A 26,409-nucleotide genomic window follows, 5' to 3' on the forward strand; every position below is an offset into this window, starting at 1 on the left:
GCGACTGCTGTTACCTCAAGTACCGGAGGGGACTTGTGCTATGTATGACTTAGTCCACATTGCAGCCGGCTTGTGGGAGGCAAGAAACAGCGTTCGTGACAGGGGAGGGTTGAATTGGATGATACGAAATTGGGATGGGAGAAAATATGGAAAAATGGGAGAAAAAGTGGATCAAAAAAAAAAAAAATTCTCTTAGCCTTCCCCCTGCACCGCTTGTTGTAGATGTTCTGGAGGGTGGGAAGCCCCCCTCCAATTGTGCGTTCGGCTGAACGTGTCACTCTTTGTAGTCTGCTACGGTCTTGTGCAGTGCTATTCCCAAACCAGGAGGTGATGTTGCCAGTCAGGATGCTCTCTATTGTACATGAGTAGAAGTTCCTAAGGATCTTCTGACTGACTTGGAACTTCCTTAGGCGCCTGAGGAAGTAGAGGCGTTGTCGTGCCTTCTTCACAACACTGTCAATGTGTGTGGTCCATGTCAAGTCCTCGGATATGTGGGCTCCGAGGTACTTGAAACTGTTCACTCTCAACCGGTGCCCCGTCGATGCTGAGGGGGCTGTAGTCCTTGACCCCCGACCTCCTGAAGTCCACAATCATCTCTTGTTTTGCTGACGTTCAGGGAGAGGCAGTTCTCCTGACACCACTGACAGATTCTCTACCTCTTCCAGGTAGGCCCTCTCGTCGTTGGCAGAGATCAGGCCCACCACTACTGTGTCATCAGCAAATTTGATGATTGTGTTGTTGTTCCGCTGTGCCACGCAGTCATGTGTGTACAGGGAGTAGAGGAGGGGGCTCAGAACACAGCCCTGGGGGGCCCCTATGTTGAGCGTGATGGATGAGGAGGTGCAGTTGCCTGCTCTTACCACCTGGGGTCTGCCCGTCAGGAAGTCCAGGACCCACTGGCAGAGGTCATAGTTCAAGCCCAGGTCCCTGAGCTTGGCTATGAGTTTGGAGGGGACTATGGTATTGAATGCTGAGCTGTAGTCGATGAACAGCATTCTCACATAGTTCCCCTGCCTCTTGTCCAGGTGTGATGCTGCTGTGTGCAGCACATGGGCTATGGCGTCCTCCGTGGACCTGTTGGGGCGGTATGCAAATTGCAGGGGGTGCAGGTTGATGGGGAGGGAGGAACAGATGTAGCCCTTCACAATAAACTGTCTGCAATAACCACCAATAACGCAGCAAATATCACAGCTGCAATAACGAAAAACCTTAAGTGGCCATGGCTCAATTGTTTTGGGCACAACCTTAACCTGGCTTTAACAAATGCACTGGCAGACAAGAAGCATAAGACTGAGAAGCATTTGGAGTATGCCGAACCATCATAGCCGTCTTCTCCCACAGCTGGCCACGAAAGAGGGAACTAAAAAAAAAAGCAGCAAGAGTTGGGACTACCTGAGCATAGTCTCATAACAGTAAGCTTGGCAAATCATTATTCTATCCAAATTATAGGCTATCCTGTCCTTTGCTTAGGTTAATAAGGATACACCTCTAATTATTAATAATTATAATTTATAGTTTACATGCTTGCTTGCTGTAACTATGCATGCTTCTATTATTAGCCTATATTATTAGGCTATTATAATTATTTTAGGCCATTATTAATACTATATTTCCATGTGCAGGACTGCCCTACTCGCTGGGGTTCGAAGCAACAAATGATCAGTCGGATCATTGAGCAAGCTCGAGCCATTCGACAGGTGCTGGCAGATGACAGACGGGCATCAATCCACCTGACATGGCAAGACATTGATGTCCTTAAAGCGGCCAACGAGGGACTGGAACCAGTAAGTAAATTCACAGATGCACTGTTGGGTGATGCTTATGTGACCAGCTCATCCATCCTCCCCATTCTCCAACTCTTAAAGGAGGACATTCTGGCTCCATCGGAAAGTGATATGCAGTTAACCGCTCAGCTGAAGTCGGGGATGTTGGCAAAGCTGGATGCCAAATATGCCAATGACTGTGAAAAAACTGCTGCGAAACTGCACCTTTGTAGACTCCCGCTACCGTGAATATTACAGCAATGTGGATGAGACAAAAAGGGAGATTGAGACAGAGATGATACTGCTGGGAAGGCAGACGAGTCAAGTTCAAATCAGAGTGAAGGAAGGAGAGAACACGTGCACGCAACAAGATGATACTGCTGGGAAGGCAGACGAGTCAAGTTCAAATCAGAGTGAAGGAAGGAGAGAGCACGTGCACGCAACAAGATGATACTGTTGGGAAGGCAGACGAGTCAAGTTCAAATCAGAGTGAAGGAAGGAGAGAGCACGTGCACGCAACAAGATGATACTGTTGGGAAGGCAGACGAGTCAAGTTCAAATCAGAGTGAAGGAAGGAGAGAGCACGTGCACGCAACAAGATGTGAAGGAAGGAGAGAGCACGTGCACGCAACAAGATGAGAGAGCACGTGCACGCAACAAGATGTGAAGGAAGGAGAGCACGTGCACAGAGTGAAGGAAGGAGAGAGCACGTGCACGCAACAAGATGCGAGAGAAGAGCAGCCGGCCAAGAAGAAGAAAACAACGTTGGCCAGTCTGCTGGCAAGGAGAGCGGTTGCAGCGAGACCAGTCCTCACTGTAGTGGATCGAGCACACGCAGAGCTGGTTGTCACAGGAGGACGCAATCCATAATGGGGGAAAACCCGCTTCAGTGGTGGAAATTAAATGAGACACGCTTACCGTTGCTTTCCAAGGTGGCCGGCAAATACCTCTACATAATGTGCGTCAAGTGCAGCGTCCGAGCGTATTTTCAGCACCGCAGGGAACATGGTGACACCACAATGCGCACAAATAAAGCCAGACAAAGTAAATAGGCTTGTCTTTTTAGCAAAGAACCTAGATTGAGGTCCTCGAGATAGATGCGCCAAATGTGAAATTGATTTGCCTTTTCATATTCGGCTACAAACCATGCACCTGGTTGTAGGCTTACATTTTTTGTTGAAGTTATTCAGCCTTTTAATCAGGCGGCGGCCGACGGGCCCGCCCCAAGTTAAGCTGTCCTTATAGCCTAAATGATTTCCAGTTGTAGCCTAGTTTATTCCCCTTATTTTCATTCTCCGTTGAGAACATTTATGCCATTGATTTATTGTTTTCATATTAGGCTACAAACCGCCCTATTTATAGGCTAAGGGGATTTCATTTTTAATTAGGGCCTTTTTTATTGAAAAAAAACTGATAAACCGCCATATTCACCATATATCTATTATTTTTTTCCAATACTTTACAGCATATCAAAACGGGACAAAATACCTGTGAATAAGAATCTGCCATTATAAAAAAAGAAAGGTAGACTATTTCGGTCAGAAATAGCGGTCAGAAATAGCCGAGAGTCTAACGTTAGAGAGGACCGGTTATAACTCATATTTCTAGCGGGGGTACAGTAGACTTAGTTGCCGGTATATTTCTCAACACAGAGCCCCTCCCATGGCAGAGCGAGCCCTCTCTCGTCTCACCAGTGAGCAGCCGGGAGCAGAGGGGCGTGACCAATCACAGTGATCTAGCTGGCTGGTGATACAACTCACACAAGTGGGCTCGCTCTGTGAGCAAAGTATATTCGACCGTGGTGCATACAAATATTAATTTCTACATTTTATACATAATATCCCAGCGTTTCAACCAGCTGCACATTATACTCACATTATGTGCTCATTAGAAAAAAGAATTTACGCATATTGGTCTGGACATGGCGAAACGCACGTTTATGAACATACTGAAGAAAAAAGACATAGATTTCTTTATAATTCATTTTATTTTACATGTGTTACAAACACAATCACTGTGGTGTTTGCACACTGACTTTGTGCACATATGACATTGCCTCTCCATTCGGGTTATTTTCCCACAGCGCCCGGCGCAGCAGCAGCGATACCACCACCGGCTAAGCGCACGGCACGGTGGTGGTGGTCTCGCCGCTGCTGCTGCTGCCGGTGCCCGCGGGGCAACCTCTCTCGGATTGCCACCTGCGGCATGAGAAGCTTGGTTGCCATCTCGTCGATAAATAGCCTCCGTCTGTACTTCCTCCCGACGTTCCAGCCTGGTTATATTGCCAGCCAAGCCCACAGCACCAATGCGTTGTAGAGGGACATGTCCAGCATGTTCGAGAAGAACTTCATCGGCCAGCGACGCGTCCCCCTCCGGCAGCTGTACACAACGGGCCACCTCCCCTCCGGCAGCTGTAAACCACGGGCCACCTCCCCTCCGGCAGCTGTAAACAACGGGCCACCTCCCCTCCGGCAGCTGTAAACAACGGGCCACCTCCCCTCCGGCAGCTGTAAACAACGGGCCACCTCCCCTCCGGCAGCTGTAAACAACGGGCCACCTCCCCTCCGGCAGCTGTAAACAACGGGCCACCTCCCCTCCGGCAGCTGTAAACAACGGGCCACCTCCCCTCCGGCAGCTGTAAACAACGGGCCACCTCCCCTCCGGCAGCTGTAAACAACGGGCCACCTCACCGAACAATTGCTTTCATCAGTCGCACCTGCGTAAACAACCACTGCCTCCCGCGAATATTGTTTTGGCCCACTTTGCCATACATGATTGAAGCTTCTGTGCATGACCTGTATCTCACACACACAACCCCCCCCCCCCCCCCCCAATATTGTTTTGGCCCACTTCAGGGGAACGTGCTGCTCTTTCATCTGCACACACACACACACCCACACACCGGAGCAGTAGACTGTGGCTGCAGCAGCAGCCAGCAGCCACATTCCCCCGGCCTCTTGCATGGTTAGTAGCCAGTGGTCTGCAGTGTTATTACGCCACCTTGTGTTCGAAATCGGCATCATGGGTCTTTGATTGATGGATTGGTCGAAAGCTTGATCACTGACTGTGTTGTACAACACTGCATTTTATATTTATATCGAGAATTTAACGAATGAGAGCAGATTTAAAAATGGTTAAAAATGCCGTTTTAACATTGAAGCGGATGGGAGTAGAAAAAGGGACCAGGGGTAAAGAAGGCAGTAAATACTGTAACTATTGTTTTAGAGTGTTTCATATTATAAGCTTTTCATGAACATATATGTAAAATTAAGATATTTACCCAATTTCATGAAATAATAATAAACACAGACACCGCTGTGCTCACACACACACACTCAAAATATCTCAAAAAAGTAGAAAACATGACCAGGGGTACACAAGGGTTAAGACCTATATTATGTACACTGTGCATTAGCCTACCATATACGATATGGCATATCCAATCTTTTTTAATATTTTTTTTTTTTACTATTTACAGTACACAATAGAATGTCCATGAAACGCATTTGCCAACAATGAAGGGGAGTATGGCCATGGCCCTACCTACTTTGGTGTGTATCAAACATCAAACATTATGTAACAATTTAAATATATCAGCAAATACATTTACGTTCTTCTTAATGTATTGCACTTCTGCACGCTTCCCACGTCACAAGCGACAAATTCTGTTTCCTAATGATTGATTGGCTATTGTGTGTCATGTGAGGAGAACACAGAGGTCTTAGCGCCACACTAACGTGCATGCATTTCAATAGTACTCTAGCCTCTATCTCTAAGCAGACTGCTAAAGCTTAAGCAATAATAATAATAAGTTACCATTGAACGATGAAGCGTAGAAAAATAAGATTTCTTCTGGTCAAAGTTAACCACCGTCACTAGTGGTCGCCAAAGTGCCGGTGGGCAAATCGTCCTAAAGAGGGACCACATGTGGGCCCTTGCAAGGTAAGAGGAGCAACAATCAAAATGGCGGAGCTCTTGCAACATTAAAAAACCTACTGTACATACAGTATATTTCATTCTCTGATCCTTATGCACGCCTGGTGATACTAAATCCAAACTGAACTCGGTCATTTGAAAGATAAGATTTGGCACAATCCATAAATGTGCGAATTGGCTATAATAAGGTCATTTATAAGCCTGCTATTCTATATTCTATAATAATATTTCAAATTGCATTGGTCTGGATGGGAGAATTCAATACTGTATAATCTACAAAACCTTCTGTTTAATCATCTTCCCTTTATTAATTTCCTTAAGATTTTTTGTACGCGTGATCTCAAGAAGGTACTGAACGAGCTCGGTGGCAGTTTTTCATGTCTGGTCATTTTTAGCATGGTGTTATTCACCGTCAAAGATGCAATGAAAAATATTCAGCCTTTGGTTGCGTTGGCGCCTGGCGATAGACGTACCTGCTCGATACCGATCCTCTCTCTTTCCAGCCTTTCCCTCTGCATCCGCTCCCTTTCCAGTTTTTGTCTCTCCATCTCTAGCTTCTCGCGTACCCGGAGCAGGTTCTCCCGCTCCACGTTCTCCCGCAACTGATTGCTATGGTTCAAGTCGCGCTGGGCCATATCTGTGACCTCATGCCGCCTACAAAGAAAAGGACACAGCGGACAATGGTCATATTCACGGTCCTTAATGTGTTGTGTAATGTAATGCGGTCACCTGACGGGTTTTCACTGAGTGCGTGGACAGCGTGTCGGTTACCTACGCAGCTCCTCGGCTCTGCGGGCGCGCTCCAGGCGCTCGCGGCGCTCACGCTCACGCTCCTTCATCTTCTCGAATGGCAGGATGTCTTTGTTGCCTCCTTTGTTTGGGAGAGGTCGTCCTCTGTCCTTCATCATCTCCAACTGGTGAAAACATAAAACACTTGTTTAGATGAAATGCAATAGAAAACCTAAATATATAACCTTCTCAAACATCTCATATTTTTACTTATTTATTGCCTATATTTATGTATTTCTAGTATTACCCTCTACTATCAAAGGAATATCTTATCTTAAATTACCGTAAAACATAAAATTAAATATATCCAGTGTTACTAAAACAACAACAAAACGGTTTCAGACCTCCTGTGGCGGGATCAGACATCTGGGAGGTCGCTGCATGTTCTGGTTGCGGAAACGGGGCTGAAAAATAGCAGTAGAGAATCATGTTAACACCAGATAGGAGATTTGAATGTAAATTTTTAAATCTATACACAAAACGTATAGACATTAAATCTCCAGCTGCATTATTACTTTGTCAAAATAGTAATGATCTGGTCCCCTTTTGTAAGGTAGTCCCATTCTGTTGAAGTTGGGCTTTCTTTTGGCATGGTCTAACACCAACATCTTCCCAGGGCTCTTGGTCCCTACAGAGTGAAAGAAAAAGAAAAAGGTCATATGCTTGGCTTCTCTAAGCATTAACGCCAACAACACCAGGAACTCAAATAGAATGAGGGGCAAAACTTACGCCCATGCTTTTTGTCGTCTTTCTTGGAACAATCTTGGCCCGAGCTGGATGAGGCTGCTTCAGATTTTGCACTTTTAGACTCCAGTTTTTTAGAAGAATCTTTGTTGTCTTTCTCCAGCGGCTTCTCTGATTTCTTATCTTCTTTTTTAGAGGATGGTTGCACTCTTGAATAAAAGAAAAAACAAGTGAATACATTTCCTTTCAGTTCATCTACAACGGATACATTTTCAATTTGGTCTTCACCCACTTGCTAGGTGTCTTGGTTGCCGTGGTGCTGCGTTTATCACTCGATGACTTGCTGCTACTCGCTTTGTCTTCCACCTCCTTCTTTGGTGGTTCTTTTTTGAAAGGATCACTTTTAACCTAAAAATAAAAACATGTACACATGCACACATCATTTTGTATCACCATTTTGGAGCAATACAAGATTCAACATATACAAAACAACAAAAGCCATCCGCCTTTTCTCCCCAGATAAGATGACATGCAAACTGCAAAGCTCTAGAAAATCCCAAATCCAGTAATACTCTAACAAACCATAAATAGGAAAGGTTACAACAACCAAAACATAGCGATATGTGTTGCAAGCTCACCCTTTCGACATAGATCTGCTGACCGTGGAGTTCCGTGCGGCCGAGGTGGGAGATGCACCGCGCCACCTCTGCACTGGAAGACATCGTCACCAGGCCGTAACACTTTGCGCCAGGACTGCGAGCGTTTGTGACCACCTTGGCACTGAGGACCTGGAGGCAGGAAAGAGTTGAAAACGACCTCACCACATGTGGCCAGTGGTGGAAGAACAGTTCCTTTACTTAAGGAAAAGTAGAAATTCCCAGGTAAAAGTACTCAAAAGTCACAATCCTACTTAAGTAAAAGTAGAAAAGTATTTTGATATATAATGTACTTAAGTATTAAAAGTAAAAGTATGCGTTCTACTTGGTGTTTGTGTGTTCCAGTGCTTGAGAGCATGCAATCCTCGAACCATTGACCTCTATAGGTTAAAGTGGTATGTGGTCCAGTTGTACTGCTCTGATTAAGTTCAACAACTCTGAAGTTGGCAGGCTTCAAATGTTGAAAGTACATAATATTCATCAATTCTTCTTCATGTTTTCTATGCTAAATCTTTTTCAAGAGTCAAGAGTCACTTTAGTCCCATCAGCAGGGAAATTTGTCTTGGGCTTACACCCACAGACGCATATACATACAGACATGACGCAACTGACTCCAAACAGAGGAGATAAACAATAGATACAATAGAGTACCTGCACAGCAGGATGTCTGGCAACACCACATATAGTAATAGTACAACCAAATATCGATTATCGATAATATAATGACCAAATATCGGTTATTCGCTAATTGCCGGCCATTTATCTGGCACTATTTTCTTCAAAGTAACTAGTAGCTGATGGGTTCAGATAAATGTAGTAGAGTAAAAAATACAATATTTTCTTTGAAATGTAGTGGAGTGAAAGTACAAATCTGCCTAAACTGTAAATACTCAATATAAAGTACCTCAATATTACACTTAAGTACAGTACTTGAGTAAAACCACCACTGCACGTGGCTAGCACCATTATCTGAACCCCACTGGGAGTGGGAACAGCAGTGTTTTTAGTACCGAACATAGCTCACACCTAGAACATGAAATACAGAATTGACTCACAAAAGAGCATTGAACTGCAAATTAATTTACCTTTCCATATTTGCCAAAGAGATTCTTAAGATCAGCTGCTTTGGTGTTGGACGACAGGCCGCTCACCCATATGTTACGAGAATGGCTGGTGGTGCTGCTACTGCTGGCACCTCCTGAGAATGAGGTTTCAGGAAAGGTTAGGTTTGATTTGCAGATTTGTCAATTCGATTCTCTTTATTTAGGCAACGATTCGATGCAACATGAATCTTTACATCTTGACCATGGTTGTATTCAGTTCAATTTGCACAGCTTCAATATTTAAAACAGTGCAATATATGGACAGGAGTGACGGAAGTTGTCAGATCAGATATAATCAAATATGTGAAATTAAGGCCTTGCAGCCAGTAGTTAGTTCATAGCATTGTGTTCAAAGTAGGGGTGTAGCGGTTAGGGATGGGGACCGAATTCGGTACTTACAGAAACACGTCGATACTACAGAGTATCGATTCACTTGAGATACTGTTTAAAAAGAAAAAATTATTTTCTTTTACACTTTTTTTCTTTTCTTTTCATGTCAGCGTTCACACGCACAATATATGCTTACCTAGGATTTGACTTGATTCAACAACAAAGCAGTCGGGGCAATGGCAAGCCGAAAACGGTCTAAAATGTGAAGTTTGGATTTTTATTTTTACAACTGAGGTAGGTAGATTACATTTTTAGAGACTAAGTACCGAAAAAAGGTACTGTTGGGTACCGGTATCGATTCACAGGTACCGGTACCGTATCGGTTCAAATGTGAACGGTACCCATCCCTAGTAACGGTACGGTGTATTTGTACCGAACTGTTTCGGTATGGGACTCTGTTCAGCATGTGCTGTGTACCGAACAAATGCAATGTTACTTTAACCACTAACTTAGCGCATGTGCGGAACTTCCAAAAATATTACTTGCGCAAAGGGCCGGATGTTGTTCGTTCAGCCCATGCACACAAGAGAGATTACCTGTAATTTAGCATAGCCTCATAGTATGGCAAACGCAAACGACAAGCCAGTGCTAAGTGCTAAAAACTGAAAAGTAAGCTACATTCTTGATGCTAGAACTCCCAAAATCGCGTTAGCATAAAAAAAAAAGGTAGGCCAGCTGTATTTTACATAGCTTGCATACAACTTTGTCTCAAGGTTCCACAAGTTGATCAAAATCCGAAGTATTTCCAAACAGGGCTTTTAGATTGAGCTCAGAGTGCAAATCACTGTCTTCGCAACAGAGTTGGGTTGTTGTTACTACTGGCACGTTCTTCAGCTCAATAAAAGTGACGTCTCCTATCCGCCACGCATTCAGGTCCACGCAAGAAGTTGAGGAAGATAGCCGGGGGCTTTTTCCCCCCCACAATCTAATACTCATTTTCACAATTGAATGTATGTATATATATATTAGGGATGCACCGATATGAAAATTCTCACCCAATGCCGATTATTCAAATAACACAATCGGCCGATACCGATTTTGTTATTTGTGACCTGGCAAAAAACACGTTAAAAAAAATAAAGAAATACATTTTCTATTTTCATGATGTTCTCTCTCTTATATAGTGCTGTATGTTTGTATGTCTCAATGTTTTGATTAATTGAAAATGGAGAACCTTTATGTAAACAAGCCATCTCATTATAATTTATGACAGCTGCCAATGCCTCCTAACCATTATGCCATGTGTGTTTTATGTTATAATGCTCATGATTATTGCTGAAGTCTGAGTCATACAATACTCATTGGCATTCATATAACTAACCTAACAGACTAACTTGTCTTGCTCAAGACTTGTTTATGAGTTTGCATGTCAGGTAGACCAGAACGGAACAAATTGAACATGTGGACCAGATTGACAATACACAAATTGAGTAAATTTTGATTGACAGTTGATTCTGCCTATTACATCAGACGGCTTGCACCCACCAATCGGAATAGCTTATTTGCTTTTTCATTTCCTGAAAGTCCGCCATTGCTCTACGCGAGACTTTTTTGAGACAGTAAGTTAATTTTACTTATTCTAGTCTAATGACACCTAGATTTATCAATAGTAATATATATGTAACGTTAATGCCACAAAACAAATGCCTTTGTTAATCATAACGTTGATGCAGTAGCGCATACAGTATAGTGCATGATCGTGTATTTTGTATGTGGTTGTATTGGCTGTAAAGGATTTTGCGTGTGTGTGTGTGGGGGAGGGTGTGTGCAGTTAGTTACTGAAGGCCACTGAAAACCCATGGTACGCTACTGAAATTGACGGATAATTATCGGCCACTGCCATCTGTAAATTTTATCTTATCATATCGGCCGATACCGATATATCGGTGCACCCCTAATATATATACACACAGTAAAACATAATAAAAATTGTCTTTTTACAAGTAGATTATTAACACATTCATGGCCATTGGGGCCCGTCTAATCCCACTCTATGAGGCCAGCTTTTCATTACAAGGTGTCACTGTGCGTGAGGTTGTTTTTAGAGCTAAATCTATATTTTATATTATTGCTATGTGTCCATTGCCAATTGACAGTATAAACCTTCCCTTCAATATGCCATAAAGAAATAATTTTTTCATCAATACGTTCCCATTTTATAGCGTCGTGAATATGAACTATATACCGCAATGTTCTAGGGTAATTCCTGCAAAGCTAGTTATAGGGCGCTAAGCTAATAACGTTCAATCGATGCGTTTTGGCCCTACACAAGCTAGTTAAAAATCTAAATGCAGGCTTCCGGTTTGGCGAGGAGCGGGTGAGCAGCTGCAGAACAGAGCTCCCGGTCCAAAATTCAAGAAAGGTAATAAAAAGTTATAAAACACGATAAAACCTAACAACTCGAAGACAAAAGAAAGATGACAAGACCCAGTGCACAAAACTCGAGGAGAAGTGAGAGAAGAGTGACCCCCGACAAAGAAAATACGACGAAGGGAAAGGTACAACACGAGGAGATAACGCAGCAAGTAGCTGGAGATGGAGCTACAAGCTAACATGAAAGCTAACACGATGAACATGCAAGTTAGCATTCGGATCAGGCTAGAAGCAATACAGAATGCTAACGATGCTAACATGCAAATCAACACGCAGGCTGGACTCGATGCAATACAGAATATTCAAAGGAACATGGAGGCTAATTCAAAAGAAATAAAAACGTTGGACGGCAGCGGGGCTGGAGACGAAGCTACAAGCTAACATGGAAGCTAACACGATGAATATGCAAGCTAGCATCCGGATCAGGCTAGAAGCAATACAGAATGCTAACGATGCTAGCGTGCAAACCAACACACAGACTGGACTCGATGCAATACAGAATATTCAGAGGAGCATGGAGGCTAATTCAAAAGAAATAAAACAAACAACCCCCAAAAGAAGGACAAAGAGACTCTGGATACAACCGGACCAACCAGGACTCGGGCACCGAGGTCGGCCGGACCGTCCGGGATGCAGGCACGGAGGTCGCCCAGGCCGGCCAGGATGCGAGCATTGAGGCCACACACACCAACCGGGAGCCGAGCGCCGAGATCAACCAGACCAGCCAGGATCCAAATAATGAGATCTCACACACCAAACGGGACTCGAGCACTGAGGTCACACACACTGACCAAGATTCAGTACCACATATACATATTATGATAGTGAATGGATGTTATGATTCGAGACACTGCAGATAACACACAGACCACTGGGAATACAGACAAGGTAAACACATTAGTTGGGAAAATTGGGACTTGATTCGGGACATATAATATAAATAACACGTACTAGACTAAACTGTAGAACACACATGACGCACAACTAAGACGACGGGAAACATGGGGAAAAACATTCGGAGACCTGACCGGGAGCTCTGGAACTGTACTATCATTATGAAAGATAAAAATTCAAAGAAAATGTTGGACAATAATAGGGGCATTGGAGAATCCCCATTGGGGAATCTCCGTCGTTATAGGAGGGGCCCTCTCCAGGAGAGCCTTACCCCTCCAGCCCACCAACGGGGGTTAAAAATAATTACCTGGGAAGTGCCAATTGTCTTTTTTTTTCTTTTCTCTGGGTTATGTTAGAATAGTAGTTGCTTTGAATGTGCACATGGACAATTGTGAAGGACAAGAATTCAAAATGATGGACATGAAGAGAGGCTTGGAGAAACTCCTTTGAGGGATATCTCCGTCTCTAGGGGGGGGGGCTTCTTCAACAGGAGAGCCGATTCCCCTCCAAACCGCCAACGGGGGAAAGAGTGCTAATCATATGGCTTATTTTATCATTTCTTCTTGTGTTGTCAGTGCTATTTTTTCATAAATGTATATAGTGATATCGGTGACAATTCAATAGTCAGTGGGTGTCAAACAGCTACTGTGCAGGGGTATGCTTACCCCAGAGCTCCCAGACATAAGCAGGGCAGATGGAACAAAGAAGAGACTTGTTTGATCGCACTTGAAAGAACATGAATCTTCTTACCCTTCTCATCTTTTGCAGCCTTTCCATCCCTGTCTCTTGAGGAGCTACAAAGCAGATGTTACAACAATAAACAGAAATGAGATTAAACTAATTTGGAAACTGATAGATCTCACGTCAATACATCTCGTCAAATAAAACACCACATTGTGATTTACAGAAAAGAAATGCCCACAGGCAAAGCTTGGATTTGAACAAATCTCTCAAAGGCGTCTTTCATTGCTTTTCCACTGGTGAGATGAGTCAGGTTCTCAGCCAATTTATTCCCTGGACCAATGAACTCTTCAGAAGTGTGATCGACTTCACAGCAAATCATTTCTGACATAATCGGACATCACAGGGACTAATGCTCTTTTACAATGCCTTGCATAGGAACTGGAAAAGGCAATACAACTGCTGGAAAGGTGAAAGTAACAGCTGTGATTTTCATGTCCTGGTTTATGCCACAATTTAACCAACTTCAGAACAATTTATTAAAAGTATAACTGGCAAGATTAGGTACATCATTTACATTTACATTTAGTCATTTAGCTGACGCTTTTATCCAAAGTGACTTACAAGTTCTGTACGATAAGTCATCAGGAAGGGCACAACTCTATCAGCTGAGTAACAATGTTCATCAAAGTGAACATAAGGGAAAAAACTCAACCAAAAGATATTGAGGCTACCCACAATGCTGCGTTCTTAGTGAGCTGGGACTTGGTTGGTAGTAGTAAGAACTGACATAGAAAGACAAACCTCTTTGCTTGACCCGACGCCCCAGTAGAAGAGGGGCCTTTCTTCCCACATTCTTTGTCTCCCGTTTCAGCTTTCTTCAAGGCCTCTCTGCTCTCCTTCTTGATGGGGTCAACCTTGGGTCCATCATCTTTCTTAACATCTTTATGGCCCTCCGCCTCTTCCGCCTTCATCTCATCCTCGGGGCCCGTCTCAGCGGAGGTCTCTGGCTTGTCACAACCCTTGCGTGCGACTGGATCTGGAAGTTTCACATGTTTACCTGTTTCCAGGAGGTCATCGCCATCGACATCTATGGTGATGGCGTCTTCGTTAGGGATTGAGATGGACAGGTGGTCCTCCTCTTTAGAGGAATCTGTGGCTTCTGCATCCATCTCAGCCACTTGTTCAGCGTCAGCATCTGCCTCAGCAGAATCCATCTCGGCCTCGGGTGCAGTAGAATCCACCTCGGCCTCAGGCTCAACATCCACCTCTGCCTCAGCAGAATCCACCTCTGGCTCAGGCTCAGCAGAATCCACCTCTGCCTCAGGCTCAGCAGAATCCATCTCGGCCTCAGGCTCAGCATCCACCTCGGCCTCAGGCTCAGCATCCACCTCCGCCTCAGGCTCAGCAGAATCCACCTTGGCCTCAGGCTCAGCAGCATCCACCTCGGCCTCAGGCTCAGGAGAATCCACCTTGGCCTCAGGCTCAGCAGCATCCACCTCGGCCTCAGGCTCAGGAGAATCCACCTTGGCCTCAGGCTCAGCAGCATCCATCTCGGCCTCAGGCTCAACATCCACCTCGGCCTCAGGAGAATCCACCTTGGCTTCAGGCTGAGCAGCATCCACCTCGGCCTCAGGCTCAGCAGCATCCACCTCGGCCTCAGGCTCAGCATCCACCTCTGCCTCAGGCTCAGCAGCATCCACCTCCGCCTCAGGCTCAGCAGAATCCACCTTGGCCTCAGGCTCAGCATCCACCTCGGCCTCAGGCTCAGCAGCATCCACCTCGGCCTCAGGCTCAGCAGCATCCACCTTGGCCTCAGGCTCAGCATCCACCTCTGCCTCAGGCTCAGCATCCACCTCGGCCTCAGGCTCAGCAGCATCCACCTCTGCCTCAGGCTTGGCAGAACCCACCTCTGCCTCAGGGTCAGCAGAATCCTCCTCAGGCTCCGCATCCACCTCAGCCTCAGGCTCTGCATCTACCTCAGCCTCAGGCACAACTGGCATCACTGCTCCAGGCTCTGGCTCAGCCATGGCCTCTGTCTCAGGCTCAGCAAGGCTGTCCTCAGAGGGTGGAGGCTTAGAATTGTCACGAGTACCATCATCTGTATCAGTTACATCTGAGGGATTTAACAAGGATAAACATGGCAAAAAACACAATGTTTAACATCGACATGTTGTGCGTTACTTGACCTAGAAAGTAGAATAGAAAGCAAGTTTAATATAAGTGGTCATCGGGGTCGAAGACACCACAGGAAGACACAATATATACATTCCTCATTGAACATGGTGGACGATTCAGTATTCTTCATATCTTGTTGCCACCAATACTTCAATCACAATCCTCATTGATGAATTTACAATTCCAGTTAACTGTTCAAATGCCCTGAATTTCTTCTGTGGGTACCGGAGGGCTGAAGTCCAAATAAGGGGGAAATGGCACCAGTCCTTCCATCCGTCACATTTCCCGCAATGGAAAATACATCCGTCATAATGGTCAGTCCTAATCATATGGCAAATCATCTTAGTCTTTATGTAAATCTTCCTTTCCACTTTTCATGTCCACCTTGTCAGTAGGTTTCAGGGTTTGAGAGGAAGAAAAACAACCCATCACCACCTTCAAATCATCCAAGTCCTCACTGCAGCATCCTGCCTGCATCCAACTCAACGTGTCCTTTGGTGTCAACAGCCCATGTTCGTCTGCAAGTCTCTTGACGACACTCAGTCATGGACGAGTTCTTCCGCCTGCACATTATGCCGGTTGGGCGGTATGAGGACGATGAGCCCTTGTGGCCGTGTGCCGCCTTCTTTCGATTCATGCCTCGTCGTGAGCATGAAATCTCTTTCAAGGCCTCTGCGTCTTGAGGGAAGTGCTCCGTGGGACTGAGCAGCCTGTGAGCACCCCACATGGTAATGGTTCAAGCAGCATACAGATTACAAAAAAAGATGTGAGTCCTCCCAACATCTGTGTCCCTTGTTCTCCTTGTTGTTAGCATGTACTGTAGGTGGCCAAGTGTTAAGCCTGCAGATGCGTGAATGCACTGCACTGAGAAGGGGGAGTTTTTGTCCCTTTGCGTTAACCTGTAAAAACCTAAATTTTTTGCTATTTACATTGATGTGACTACAAACATACCTTTTTCGGATCCGTCGTCCTCCGTGTCCTGAAAAAGGGAAACACTGAGATGAAACGACCACAAGACTAAAAGACTAACTGGCAGCATGGCCACTATGGAAAGACTAACTGGCAGCATGTCCACTATGGAAAGACTAACTGGCAGCATGGCCACTATGGAAAGACTAACTGGCAGCATGGCCACTATGGAAAGACTAACTGGCAGCATGGGTGGCCACTATGGAAAGACTAACTGGCAGCATGGCCACTATGGAAAGACTAACTGGCAGCATGGCCACTTACTATGGAAAGACTAACTGGCAGCATGGCCACTGTGGAAAGCCAATCCTAACTGACATGTACACCAACAATATATATTTAGTCTATCAATAGTCATTCTTAACACTGAGTGCCACGGACGCATTGTCGTTAGTTCATGCCGACTGTTGAATGCCACCAACGCTATATAGCGTTTGTTTGTCGTATTTTTTTTTATTAGCGATTTGAATTCATATTTCATCAATCGAGCCTCACGCTAGTGCTGCAGACTCTCTTTGAGCTCCATTGGGAAAATACCGCCCCCTATTGTCTCTCCGGATGGTACTGCACCCCATTGGATTAGACTGATAGTATTGTGTCCCAATGCTAATTACATTATGGTAATTAAACATTAAAACACCTGCAGTTTATAGTCCAGTGCGGCTTATATATGTACACATCATTAAATTTTGCTGCGGCTTATATTCATGTGCGGCTTATAGTGCGAAAATTACGGTAACTAACGTTATCCGCTAACCCTGGAAACGCACACAAGGAAGTGATCCACGACACCAGTTCCATTAGTGGGGAAAGGGGGGGGGGTGGGGTTATATTGACAAAGCTTGACAACAGAGGTTTATATAATCATCATATTGGAGTGACTGTATCCATCAAAGGGTTGAATCAAGCATTTTTAAGTGCTTTAGAGGAAATGTCAAAATATCGCAATATATATCGTGTATCGTGCTAGAGCCAAAAAATATCATGATATAATTTAGAGGCCATATCGCCCAGCCCTACTAAAATGCCCTAAAAATGTTTATATATTTAAAATATATATGTATATAAAAAAGGAAAAGATTTACTTGTGAGCCGCCATCTTCTGCACACAAATTTTTATCAAGATCTCTTCATGCGCACCTACATGCACATATAAGGTCTCACTAACTACGGAGTTTGTGGCTGCAATTCGGAATAGCTTGTTTCAAAAGGGAGGGTTCTTGTCACAGCTAAACTGCGGAAAAGACACAATGCACATATTTGACATTTTCTCAGTGGACAACCTAGGGCTGGGCGATATAACGATAACGATAATTATCACGATATATTTTAATAATCTATATAAAAAAAAGATATCGAAATTTATTTATTTTTGACCTGCAACAGGGCAGTGGACAGACTTGTCTTTCTTGCCTGCAACTTAAAGTAATGGCTTTGCTTGTCCAAATGACAATACTGACCAAATTGAGATTTATTTTTCTCTTTTATTTTGTTTGCTTTCTAATTTAAAATACAGTTTGAAACCGTCTGTACACAGTGCTAGCAGAGCTAGTCTCCAGTCATGAGTCACTGTGCACATGTGCAGTGGTTTGTCCACCAAAAAAGCGCCAAAAGATAGAAAAGAAACTAGCAGAGCCAGAACTGTTCAACAGCCAGCAGAGAAGCCGGTTTACTTTCGCTTTCAAACCAGCTGCAGCCTGAGAACTGGAGTGTGAGGGGATGTAACACTAAAGATGGCGGCAACAACAAAGAATTGCTGCAAAATAAACGTACATCTGTTGTTTATATATATATATATATATATATATATATATATATATATATATATATATATATATATATATATATATATATATGTGTAAAAAATTATATATTCGATTTTTTTTAAATAGATTTCTCTTTTTTGTTATCGATATCGTTATCGCGATATCATTTTTGGCCATATCGCCCAGCCCTAGGACAACCCCTCATTCTGTAAAAACAATGCAAAACACAGGCAAATGCAATTTTCACAATAGTTCTCCTTTATTATTTGAGATATTTACACATGCAGTATAAATAATATTTGCCAGATTTTCTTTCAAACGATCTTCAAAGAACTAGTTCCCAGTGATTATGGATTTTATTTATATATTTTTTTAATGCCCATCCCTAAGCCCAATACACTTATGAAAATTAGGCCTACAGGAGCCCTTGGCAGGTGAGCCAGAAAGTTGATTTAAGACCCTGGCTGTAAGACTATTGTAGTGATTAGTATCATTAACCCCTTCCGCCCGTGTGGTCCGGTACCTGTTGGGGCGGTATGCAAATTGCAGGAGGTCCAGGTTGATGGGGAGGGAGGAGCAGATGTAGCCCTTTACTAGCTTCTCAAAGCACTTCATGGCTATGGAGGTGAGAGCTACAGGGCGGTAGTCGTTGAGGCAAGCAGGCTTGGATTTTTTTGGTACAGGGATAATAGTGGACTTCTTCAGACAGGTGGGGATGACAGCCTGTTCCAAGGACAGGTTAAATATGTCAGTGAATACCGGGGCCAGTTGATCGGCACAGACTTTTAGGACGCGGATACCGTCCGGTCCTGCTGCCTTCCTGATATTCACTTTCTTCACATCATGTTCTGTTACCCTGAACACTGAGTCTCCATCAGCAGCCCCCCCCCCCTCCATTGCAGTGGCTTGTAGGCTGGTGTTGTTATTCCCAGCCTCAAACCTTGCATAGAAGGTATTGAGATCATTTGCTAAGGAGATGTCACTGATGTCACAGCTTGAGGGAGGTGCCTTTGTAATCAGGGGAGGAAATTAGGCCACTTTACTCGCCAAATGCGAGTATTTTTTAGGTTTGGCGAGTGATTCATGAAGACCACTCGCCAGTCTGGCGACTAGTAAAAAAAGAAGGGAAAAAAAACATTCTGCAATCACGGTCACTGGCAAATGGTGCGCGTCTTCTGAGTGCTCGCTTTAGTTGACAGTGCCATGAGAGCACTGCACAAGACCCGCGGACATATAGAATGTTTAATAAAAGTTCCCGCAGTACTGGCCAACCCGCAGACATATATAATGTTTAATAAAAGTTCCTGCAGTAGTGGCCAACCCGCGGCAGACATATAGAATGTTTAATAAAAGTTCCCGCAGTACTGGCCAACCCGCGGCAGACATATATCATGTTTAATAAAAGTTCCCGCAGTACTGGCCAACCCGCGGCGGACATATATAATGTTGAATAAAAGTTCCCGCAGTACTGGCCAACCCGCAGACATATATAATGTTTAATAAAAGTTCCCGCAGTACTGGCCAACCCGCAGACATATATAATGTTTAATAAAAGTTCCCGCAGTACTGGCCAACCCGCGGCGGACATATAATAATAAAAGTCCTGCGGTACGTTAAACACAGCAGAAGATGGAAAACAGACAGACTGACCAACGGGGAACTGCATCCAACCCTAGTACAACCCTCAAGTCTAAGGCAAGGACACATTTAAATCACAGAGGTGTATGTTAGTCTATTGGAACTGTATACAGTAGTTAGCTTCTAGTTAGCGTTTTAGCTATATAGCTGCTTGCTAGCTAACATTAGCCCTGTGTGTGTGTGTGCTCAAAGCAGCCAGCCCCATGTTAGCCGTGTATCTGTTATGACTATGTTTCCAAAAACGCACCGGACTACGACGTAAGGTGATATGTTTTATGACGATACCACAACACTGAGGGTATTTCACAGCCCTGTCGTCCAGCCCGAGATGCATCCAGCTGCAGGACCGCAGAACCCATACGAGGCTCCTATTGTCCAGCCCACCGTGCCGTCTTAAAGGCACAGTGAACACCGTTGTGATCATAGATATATATAGAACACTAGATAGCTTAAGGCGGAGTCACCAGCGTCGCTGAACCGCCGCCATCTTGCCCCAGTCAGCCTTGAGTGAGGGTGAGTGATCTGCACAGACAAAAATACTCATAACTCGCTGAAATATTGACGGATTTACAAACGGTTTGGTTTATTACAAGCATTATTAACGTGGCTATGATTCAAGCGGTTTGTAAAAAAACATCTTAAAACAAAAAAGATTATAAGTATGCAGTATGATAACTACATCTTTGATGTTTATAGCAAACCAACCAGTTTGAAAATCGGTAAAGAATTGAGCAATCTATGGTTATTTAAATAGTACATGCACCATAGATATTAATGTTATCAGTAGCTGAGCTGCCTGGGGCAAGATGGCCGCCCTTCGACGACGTCGCTCTCCATTGGCCGGCAGCGCGGGTAAGCTATCTAGTGTTCTATATATATCTATGGTTGTGATGCCTACCCACCCAGATGCATACACAACATTGACGTGGCTTGACAACCGAGGTTCAAAGTTAACTTGATTGATTGATTGAAAACTTTATTAACAGATTGCAGAATGTGTACAATACAGTACGGCTCAATACACATAATTGTTAAGGGAATGCAGACCAGAGAAAGACTTTCGTCTTGTTTACATCAGGGTCCCCCATTTTCAATTCATCATAACATATGACATACATGACATACAGATAGACAGTACTGCTACATCTATACATTTCACATCTATCTATACACTTCACAACACACTTTTTTTCTTTCACTGCCCAACCCAGTCCAACCCAGCATCTTTCACTGCCCAGTTCAGCCCAACCCAGTCCAGAATAGATCGCTCTTTCATGTTAATATGTTTTATGCTAATATTGTGAAGAGTAGAGACACTGTTATTAATGTTTTATGCTAATAAATATTTTAAAGAGTAGAGACACGGTGTGATTACTACTATGATTGAAAATCTATTTAGACGAAGACATACAAAGAAGTAATTATCACAATTAGCGAAAAATCTGTTTGGCTGGTAAAAAAAAATCAGCTACTCGCCAGTTGGCTGGTAAGCCAAAAAGTTAAGTTTCCTCCCCTGTTTGTAATCTGTCATCGTTCGGAGGCCCTGCCACATAGCTCTAGAGTCAGCCTGTTCATATTGGAGTTCAATTTTATTCCTGTAGTGCCTTTTTGCTTCTATTACTACTCTCCTGACGTTGTATCTCGCCACCTTGTGGTCATTCATGTTGCCTGCCACAAGCCCAGCGTTGTATGCTGAGGTGCGCGCTTTCAGAGCCTCACGGACGGATTTGTCTACCCAGGGCTTTTGGTTTGGGTAAACTCTAATTGTGGTAGTGGGGATTGTTTCTTCCACCAAAGTACAAACAAAGTCGAGCACTGTCTCCGTGTAGACATTAATGTTATCTGTGTTATTGTGGAACACCCCCCAGTCTGTACATTCAAGTGCAGCTTGGAGTGTGCCCTCTGATTCTACAGACCATTTCTGCACCTCTCGCGAGACTACCGGCGCGCGCTTGAGACTTTGTTTATACTCCGGAGAGAGGAAGATGGCGGCATGATCAGATTTGCCAAATCCACTGGCAGAATGAGATTTGTAACCACATTTAAATTGCGAGTAACAATGGTCTAAAATATTACCGCCTCTGGTGTTACAAGTCACATGCTGGTAGAAGTCTGGCAATACTCTTCTCAGGTTGGCGCTATTGAAATCACCCACAACCACAATAGCAGCATCAACATTAGCTGCTTGGATTCTATTTACCTCGTCATGGAGTTTGGAGAGCGCGTCACCTGTGTTTGCTTGTGGTGGGATGTACACTCCGATCAGGATGATCGACGTTAACTCTCTCGGGAGAAAGAAAGGCCGGCACTTGATGGATATATACTCCAGGTTGGGGGAGCAGTGGTTCGAAAGCTCCTTCACGTTGCCTGGATCGCTCTAATTGTTGTTCAACATGAAGGCTATTCCACCTCCCTGCTGTTTTCTGGATTCTGCTGTTCGATCCTTGCGGTGGATGAAGAAGTGATTTAAGCCATTTTGAAGGGACGGTTTATAGTGTCAATTGACAATGAGAATGGACAGATAGCAATACTATAAAGTATAGATTTAGCTCTACAAACAGCCTCACGCACAATGAAACCTTATTATGATATGCTGGCCTTATAGAGTGAGATTAGACGGATCCAAATGTGTTAAAGCTCCGCCTACAGGCCTAATGAAGAACACTACAGTTTGGTTACTTGAAGGAGAGAGAGAGAGACTGAGGCCCTGTCCACACACACGCGGAGTGTTATGTAACCGAGCCTCAACACTTTTGATTGCCCAACCAGAGTTTTCTCGGGTTTACCCCCCGCGGGTTGAATGCCCATCACGAGAATATTCGTTTTTTCTCGTATTTTTTTTTTATTAGTGATCTGAATTCATATTTCATCAACCGAGTCTACCGTTGGAAAATCAGCCACCCCAGGCGCTCAGATGTGAAAAAAGCGCCCCCTGTCGTCTCCCAGATGGTAATTCACCCTTTTGGATTGGACTCAATGAAAATGAATGAGAAAAAAAAAACCCGGACTCCACATTTTACTTCTCACTCATGTAACCGGGGTCGATCAGCTTCACTCTGGAGCCTCAGAGCAGCGGGGATTATGTGTTTTTACAATATACGCGTGGGATCAATAAAAGGATCGATTTTTTCGAATGGCGATCAGGAATTGGAATAATCCATTTGGATACCATCTGATCTCAGGTAAGGCATCTATGTTACCAGTTTTAGGATAATCAGACCCGTTTTCACGGAGATATAAGCTTTTATGTGATTATGTGATATGGCTGTTTGACTCTAAGAGCGATCAGGAACTGAGAGAATCGATTTTCAGCGCGCGGAAACAGCGTGCACACGTACACATATACTATCGATAATCTAGCGTTTATTTGAAAACTATTCATAAATAGGCCGATAAATGACAACGTTCTAGAATATTACAGTACGGGGCGATTATCATGGAATCCTCTTTTTTTCCCCGTGAAAACGAGGGGTTTTCTAAATGCTATGAAACGGAAATGAACCGATAAAAAAACAATCTGCTTCGACAATGCTGACTGGAAATAGGTCATTGATAATGCGACGGGCAGATTAGACACATAGCCATAATTTAAAACATAGATTAGGCGATATTAACGTTAACATTGGAGTGGATGTGGGCATTCAAGCACTAAATGAGCGCCCCCTGCTGGGCATTCAAAGTGTTAATGTGCGTGGTTGCCCACACACAACCGGGGTTTTGCTACACTGCAACCGTGGTCTTTGAAAACAGGAGTCCAGGGTGAAGTTTTGCGCGCATCCCGGTTGCAGTGGTTGCGTGTGGCCGTGGGCATAGAAACCGAGGTTATTTCCAGTGTTTACAGCAGAGCTGTCCCAAGTAGCGTTATATGAAAATGATTGTAACAAACTTTTGTTTGAAACGTATCGTCTGTGTTGAAGAGTGTTGTGATCGAGCATTTTGAAAAGCCCTCGTTTTCTTGAAAGTTTCAGGAAAATATAACTTTTCCGTGATAAACGGCATTTACTGGAATATTCTGGAATACACAAAAAACTTTGTCATTTTTCGGCCTATTTATGAATCATTTTCAAATAAACGCTAGATTATCGTTAGTACCGTATAGGCCTGCCGCGATAAGCAATAAATCGATTAATTGCCGCGATAATTAAAATGAATGCAATGATTTTGACGGGCGCGATTAATTGCTATTTGCGCGTTTGTTTTAATGAGGCGGACCCAGTGCCCCTTGTCAGTCACTGTCCGTGTTGGGAGGCGGGCCGCTGGCTTTACTACAGAGCACAGCACAGGAGCTCCGTGGGGCTAACGTTACCCCTCATTGTGTCTATTCTACTAGCATTAACGTTACTCATACAAACAGAGTAAACAGTTTTCAATCAATCAATCAATAACAACATTAACGAGACCCTCGTTGTGTCTATTCTGCTAACGCTAACGTTACCTCTCATTGTGTCTATTCTACAAGCGTTAACGTTAGCTAGGCTGTCTATGCTAACGTTAACGAGCATTAGGCTAACAAGCTGTAACGTTACCAGTCGCGTCTATTTGCTAACGTTAGCATTAGGTAATAACCGGTTTAAAATGGATGGTGATTACCTCACGTTGTGTCTATTCTACTAGCATTAACGTTACTCATACAAACAATCAATAGCGAGTTATATTGATCACGCTATGTACGATAGCCATGGTAAAACGCTAGCACAACATTAGCACCTAACCTAACAACAAGCCTTAACAAGTCAGCGATCTTTTTGCGAGACTAAACTCTCCGCTCGGTGGCAAATTGTGTTGATGTCGGTTTTGTTTAATCAATAAATGAGGCAGAATACACAGTGACTGTATCCTTTGTTTATTGCACTTGTGCCTGCTGCAAACATAATGATTATGAAATCCTAGAGACGCGTCTCTATTCAGTGGTCTGCAGTGTTTCACGTGACTTTTCTGGTACCCAAAAAGTACCTGATAATCACAACAATACTTCCGGTCCGGTCGGTGGGCTTCAAAATAAAAGTCTTAAACACCGGAAAAGACGGAGCGGTGGGCTTCAAAATAAAAGTTTTGGGAAATAAATTTCTCCAAAAAAGAAATTCTCTAACCGGTCGCAATAATATCGCTTATCGCGATATTTTCGGGGGCAATTAATCGCCCAGCAAAATGTGTTATCGTGGCAGGCCTAGTACCGTACTTTTCGCACTATAAGCCGCACCTGAATATAAGCCGCAGCAGCTAAATTGAATGATGTGTACATATATAAGCCGCACTGGACTATAAGCTGCAGGTGTTTTAATGTTTAATTACCATATATGTAAGGGTTCGTGCACAGAGGGGATTGTCGGGAAAGAGATGGCTGTTTGAGGAAGCTCCCATTTATTAACATTTTTGTTTAAACAGGAACGATAGCCAGTTAGCAGTGCCGGGTACAGTAGGTAGCAACGTTAGCTCTCATAATGATAGCCAGTTAGCAGCGCCAGGTACATATAGGTAGCAACGTTAGCTCTCATAACGATAGCCAGTTAGCAGCGCCGGGTACATATAGGTAGCAACGTTAGCCAGTTAGCAGCGCCAGGTACATATAGGTAGCAACGTTAGCAGCGCCAGGTACATATAGGTAGCAACATTAGCAGCGCCGGGTACATATAGGTAGCAACGTTAGCTAGTTAGCAGCGCCAGGTACATATAGGTAGCAACGTTAGCTCTCATAATGATAGCCAGTTAGCAGCGCCGGGTACATATAGGTAGCAACGTTAGCTTAGATCACTTCTTCGTTCTCAGCAAGGACCGTACGGCAGAAGAGTCACAAAAGACGAAAGGAGGCGGCATTGCTTTCATGGTAAACAAGGAGTGGTGCGATATAGGCAACGCAAAGGAATTGTCTAACCACTGCTCCCCAGACCTGGAGTATATCACCATCAAATGCCGACCCTTCTTTCTCCCGAGGGAGCTAACGTCCATCATCATGATCGGAGTATATATCCCACCACAAGCGAACACTGGGGCAGCACTTTCAAAGCTACACGACGAGGTAAATAAACTAGATAGCTAATGTTGACGCTGCCATTTTGGTTCTGGGCGATTTCAACAGCGCGCGTCTTAAAAAGGTGTTGCCGAATTTCTATCAGCATGTGACCTGTCCCACCAGAGGCGAGAACATATTAGACCATGTATACTCGCAATTTAAGAATGGGTACAAGTCACAGGCTCTTAGTCCATTCGGTAAATTGGACCACGCCGCCATCTTTCTTTTGCCAAAGTATAAACAGAGTCTCAAGCGAACGCCGGTAGTATCGCGAGAGGTTAAGCGTTGAACTGTGACGTCAGAGGAGACACTCCAAGCTGCACTTGAATGCACAGACTGGAGTGTATTCCGTGATAACACAGCCAATATTAACGAATACACTGAAACGGTGCTTGACTTTGCCTGTACTCTGGTAGAAGAAACAATCCCCTCTACCACAATTAGAATCTACCCAAATCAAAAGCCCTGGGTAGATAAATCCGTCCGTGAGGCTCTGAAAGTGCGCACCTCAGCCTACAACACCGGGCTGGTGACAGGCAACATGGAAGAACACAAGATGGCAAGATACAACGTCAGGAG

At 44.1% G+C, this 26,409-nt stretch overlaps 1 protein-coding gene across 4 annotated transcripts in view; it reads right to left on the reverse strand.

The window, feature by feature from the left end:
• The window catches only part of LOC311244718 (SAFB-like transcription modulator), a 118,158-nt gene that overhangs the window by 37,226 nt on the left and 54,523 nt on the right, over window positions 1-26,409 (reverse strand). For 2 of the 4 annotated variants that reach the window (XM_084334387.1, XM_084334384.1), the window contains 11 exons: window positions 16,399-16,426; window positions 14,074-15,385; window positions 13,339-13,382; window positions 8,914-9,026; window positions 7,811-7,960; window positions 7,465-7,580; window positions 7,218-7,381; window positions 7,004-7,116; window positions 6,833-6,892; window positions 6,471-6,613; window positions 6,173-6,353 (listed from right to left, as the gene is read on the reverse strand). In XM_084334387.1, coding sequence (XP_084190513.1) covers window positions 6,173-6,353; window positions 6,471-6,613; window positions 6,833-6,892; window positions 7,004-7,116; window positions 7,218-7,381; window positions 7,465-7,580; window positions 7,811-7,960; window positions 8,914-9,026; window positions 13,339-13,382; window positions 14,074-15,385; window positions 16,399-16,426 — 2,424 coding nt within the window. The remainder of the gene's footprint in view (window positions 1-6,172; window positions 6,354-6,470; window positions 6,614-6,832; window positions 6,893-7,003; window positions 7,117-7,217; window positions 7,382-7,464; window positions 7,581-7,810; window positions 7,961-8,913; window positions 9,027-13,338; window positions 13,383-14,073; window positions 15,386-16,398; window positions 16,427-26,409) is intronic. The other 2 variants (XM_084334386.1, XM_084334385.1) reach the window with 2 other exon arrangements.

The sequence above is a fragment of the Notolepis coatsorum genome (genome assembly GCF_963971535.1).
Source record: "Notolepis coatsorum genome assembly, chromosome: 1".
Lineage (NCBI taxonomy): Eukaryota > Metazoa > Chordata > Actinopteri > Aulopiformes > Paralepididae > Notolepis > Notolepis coatsorum.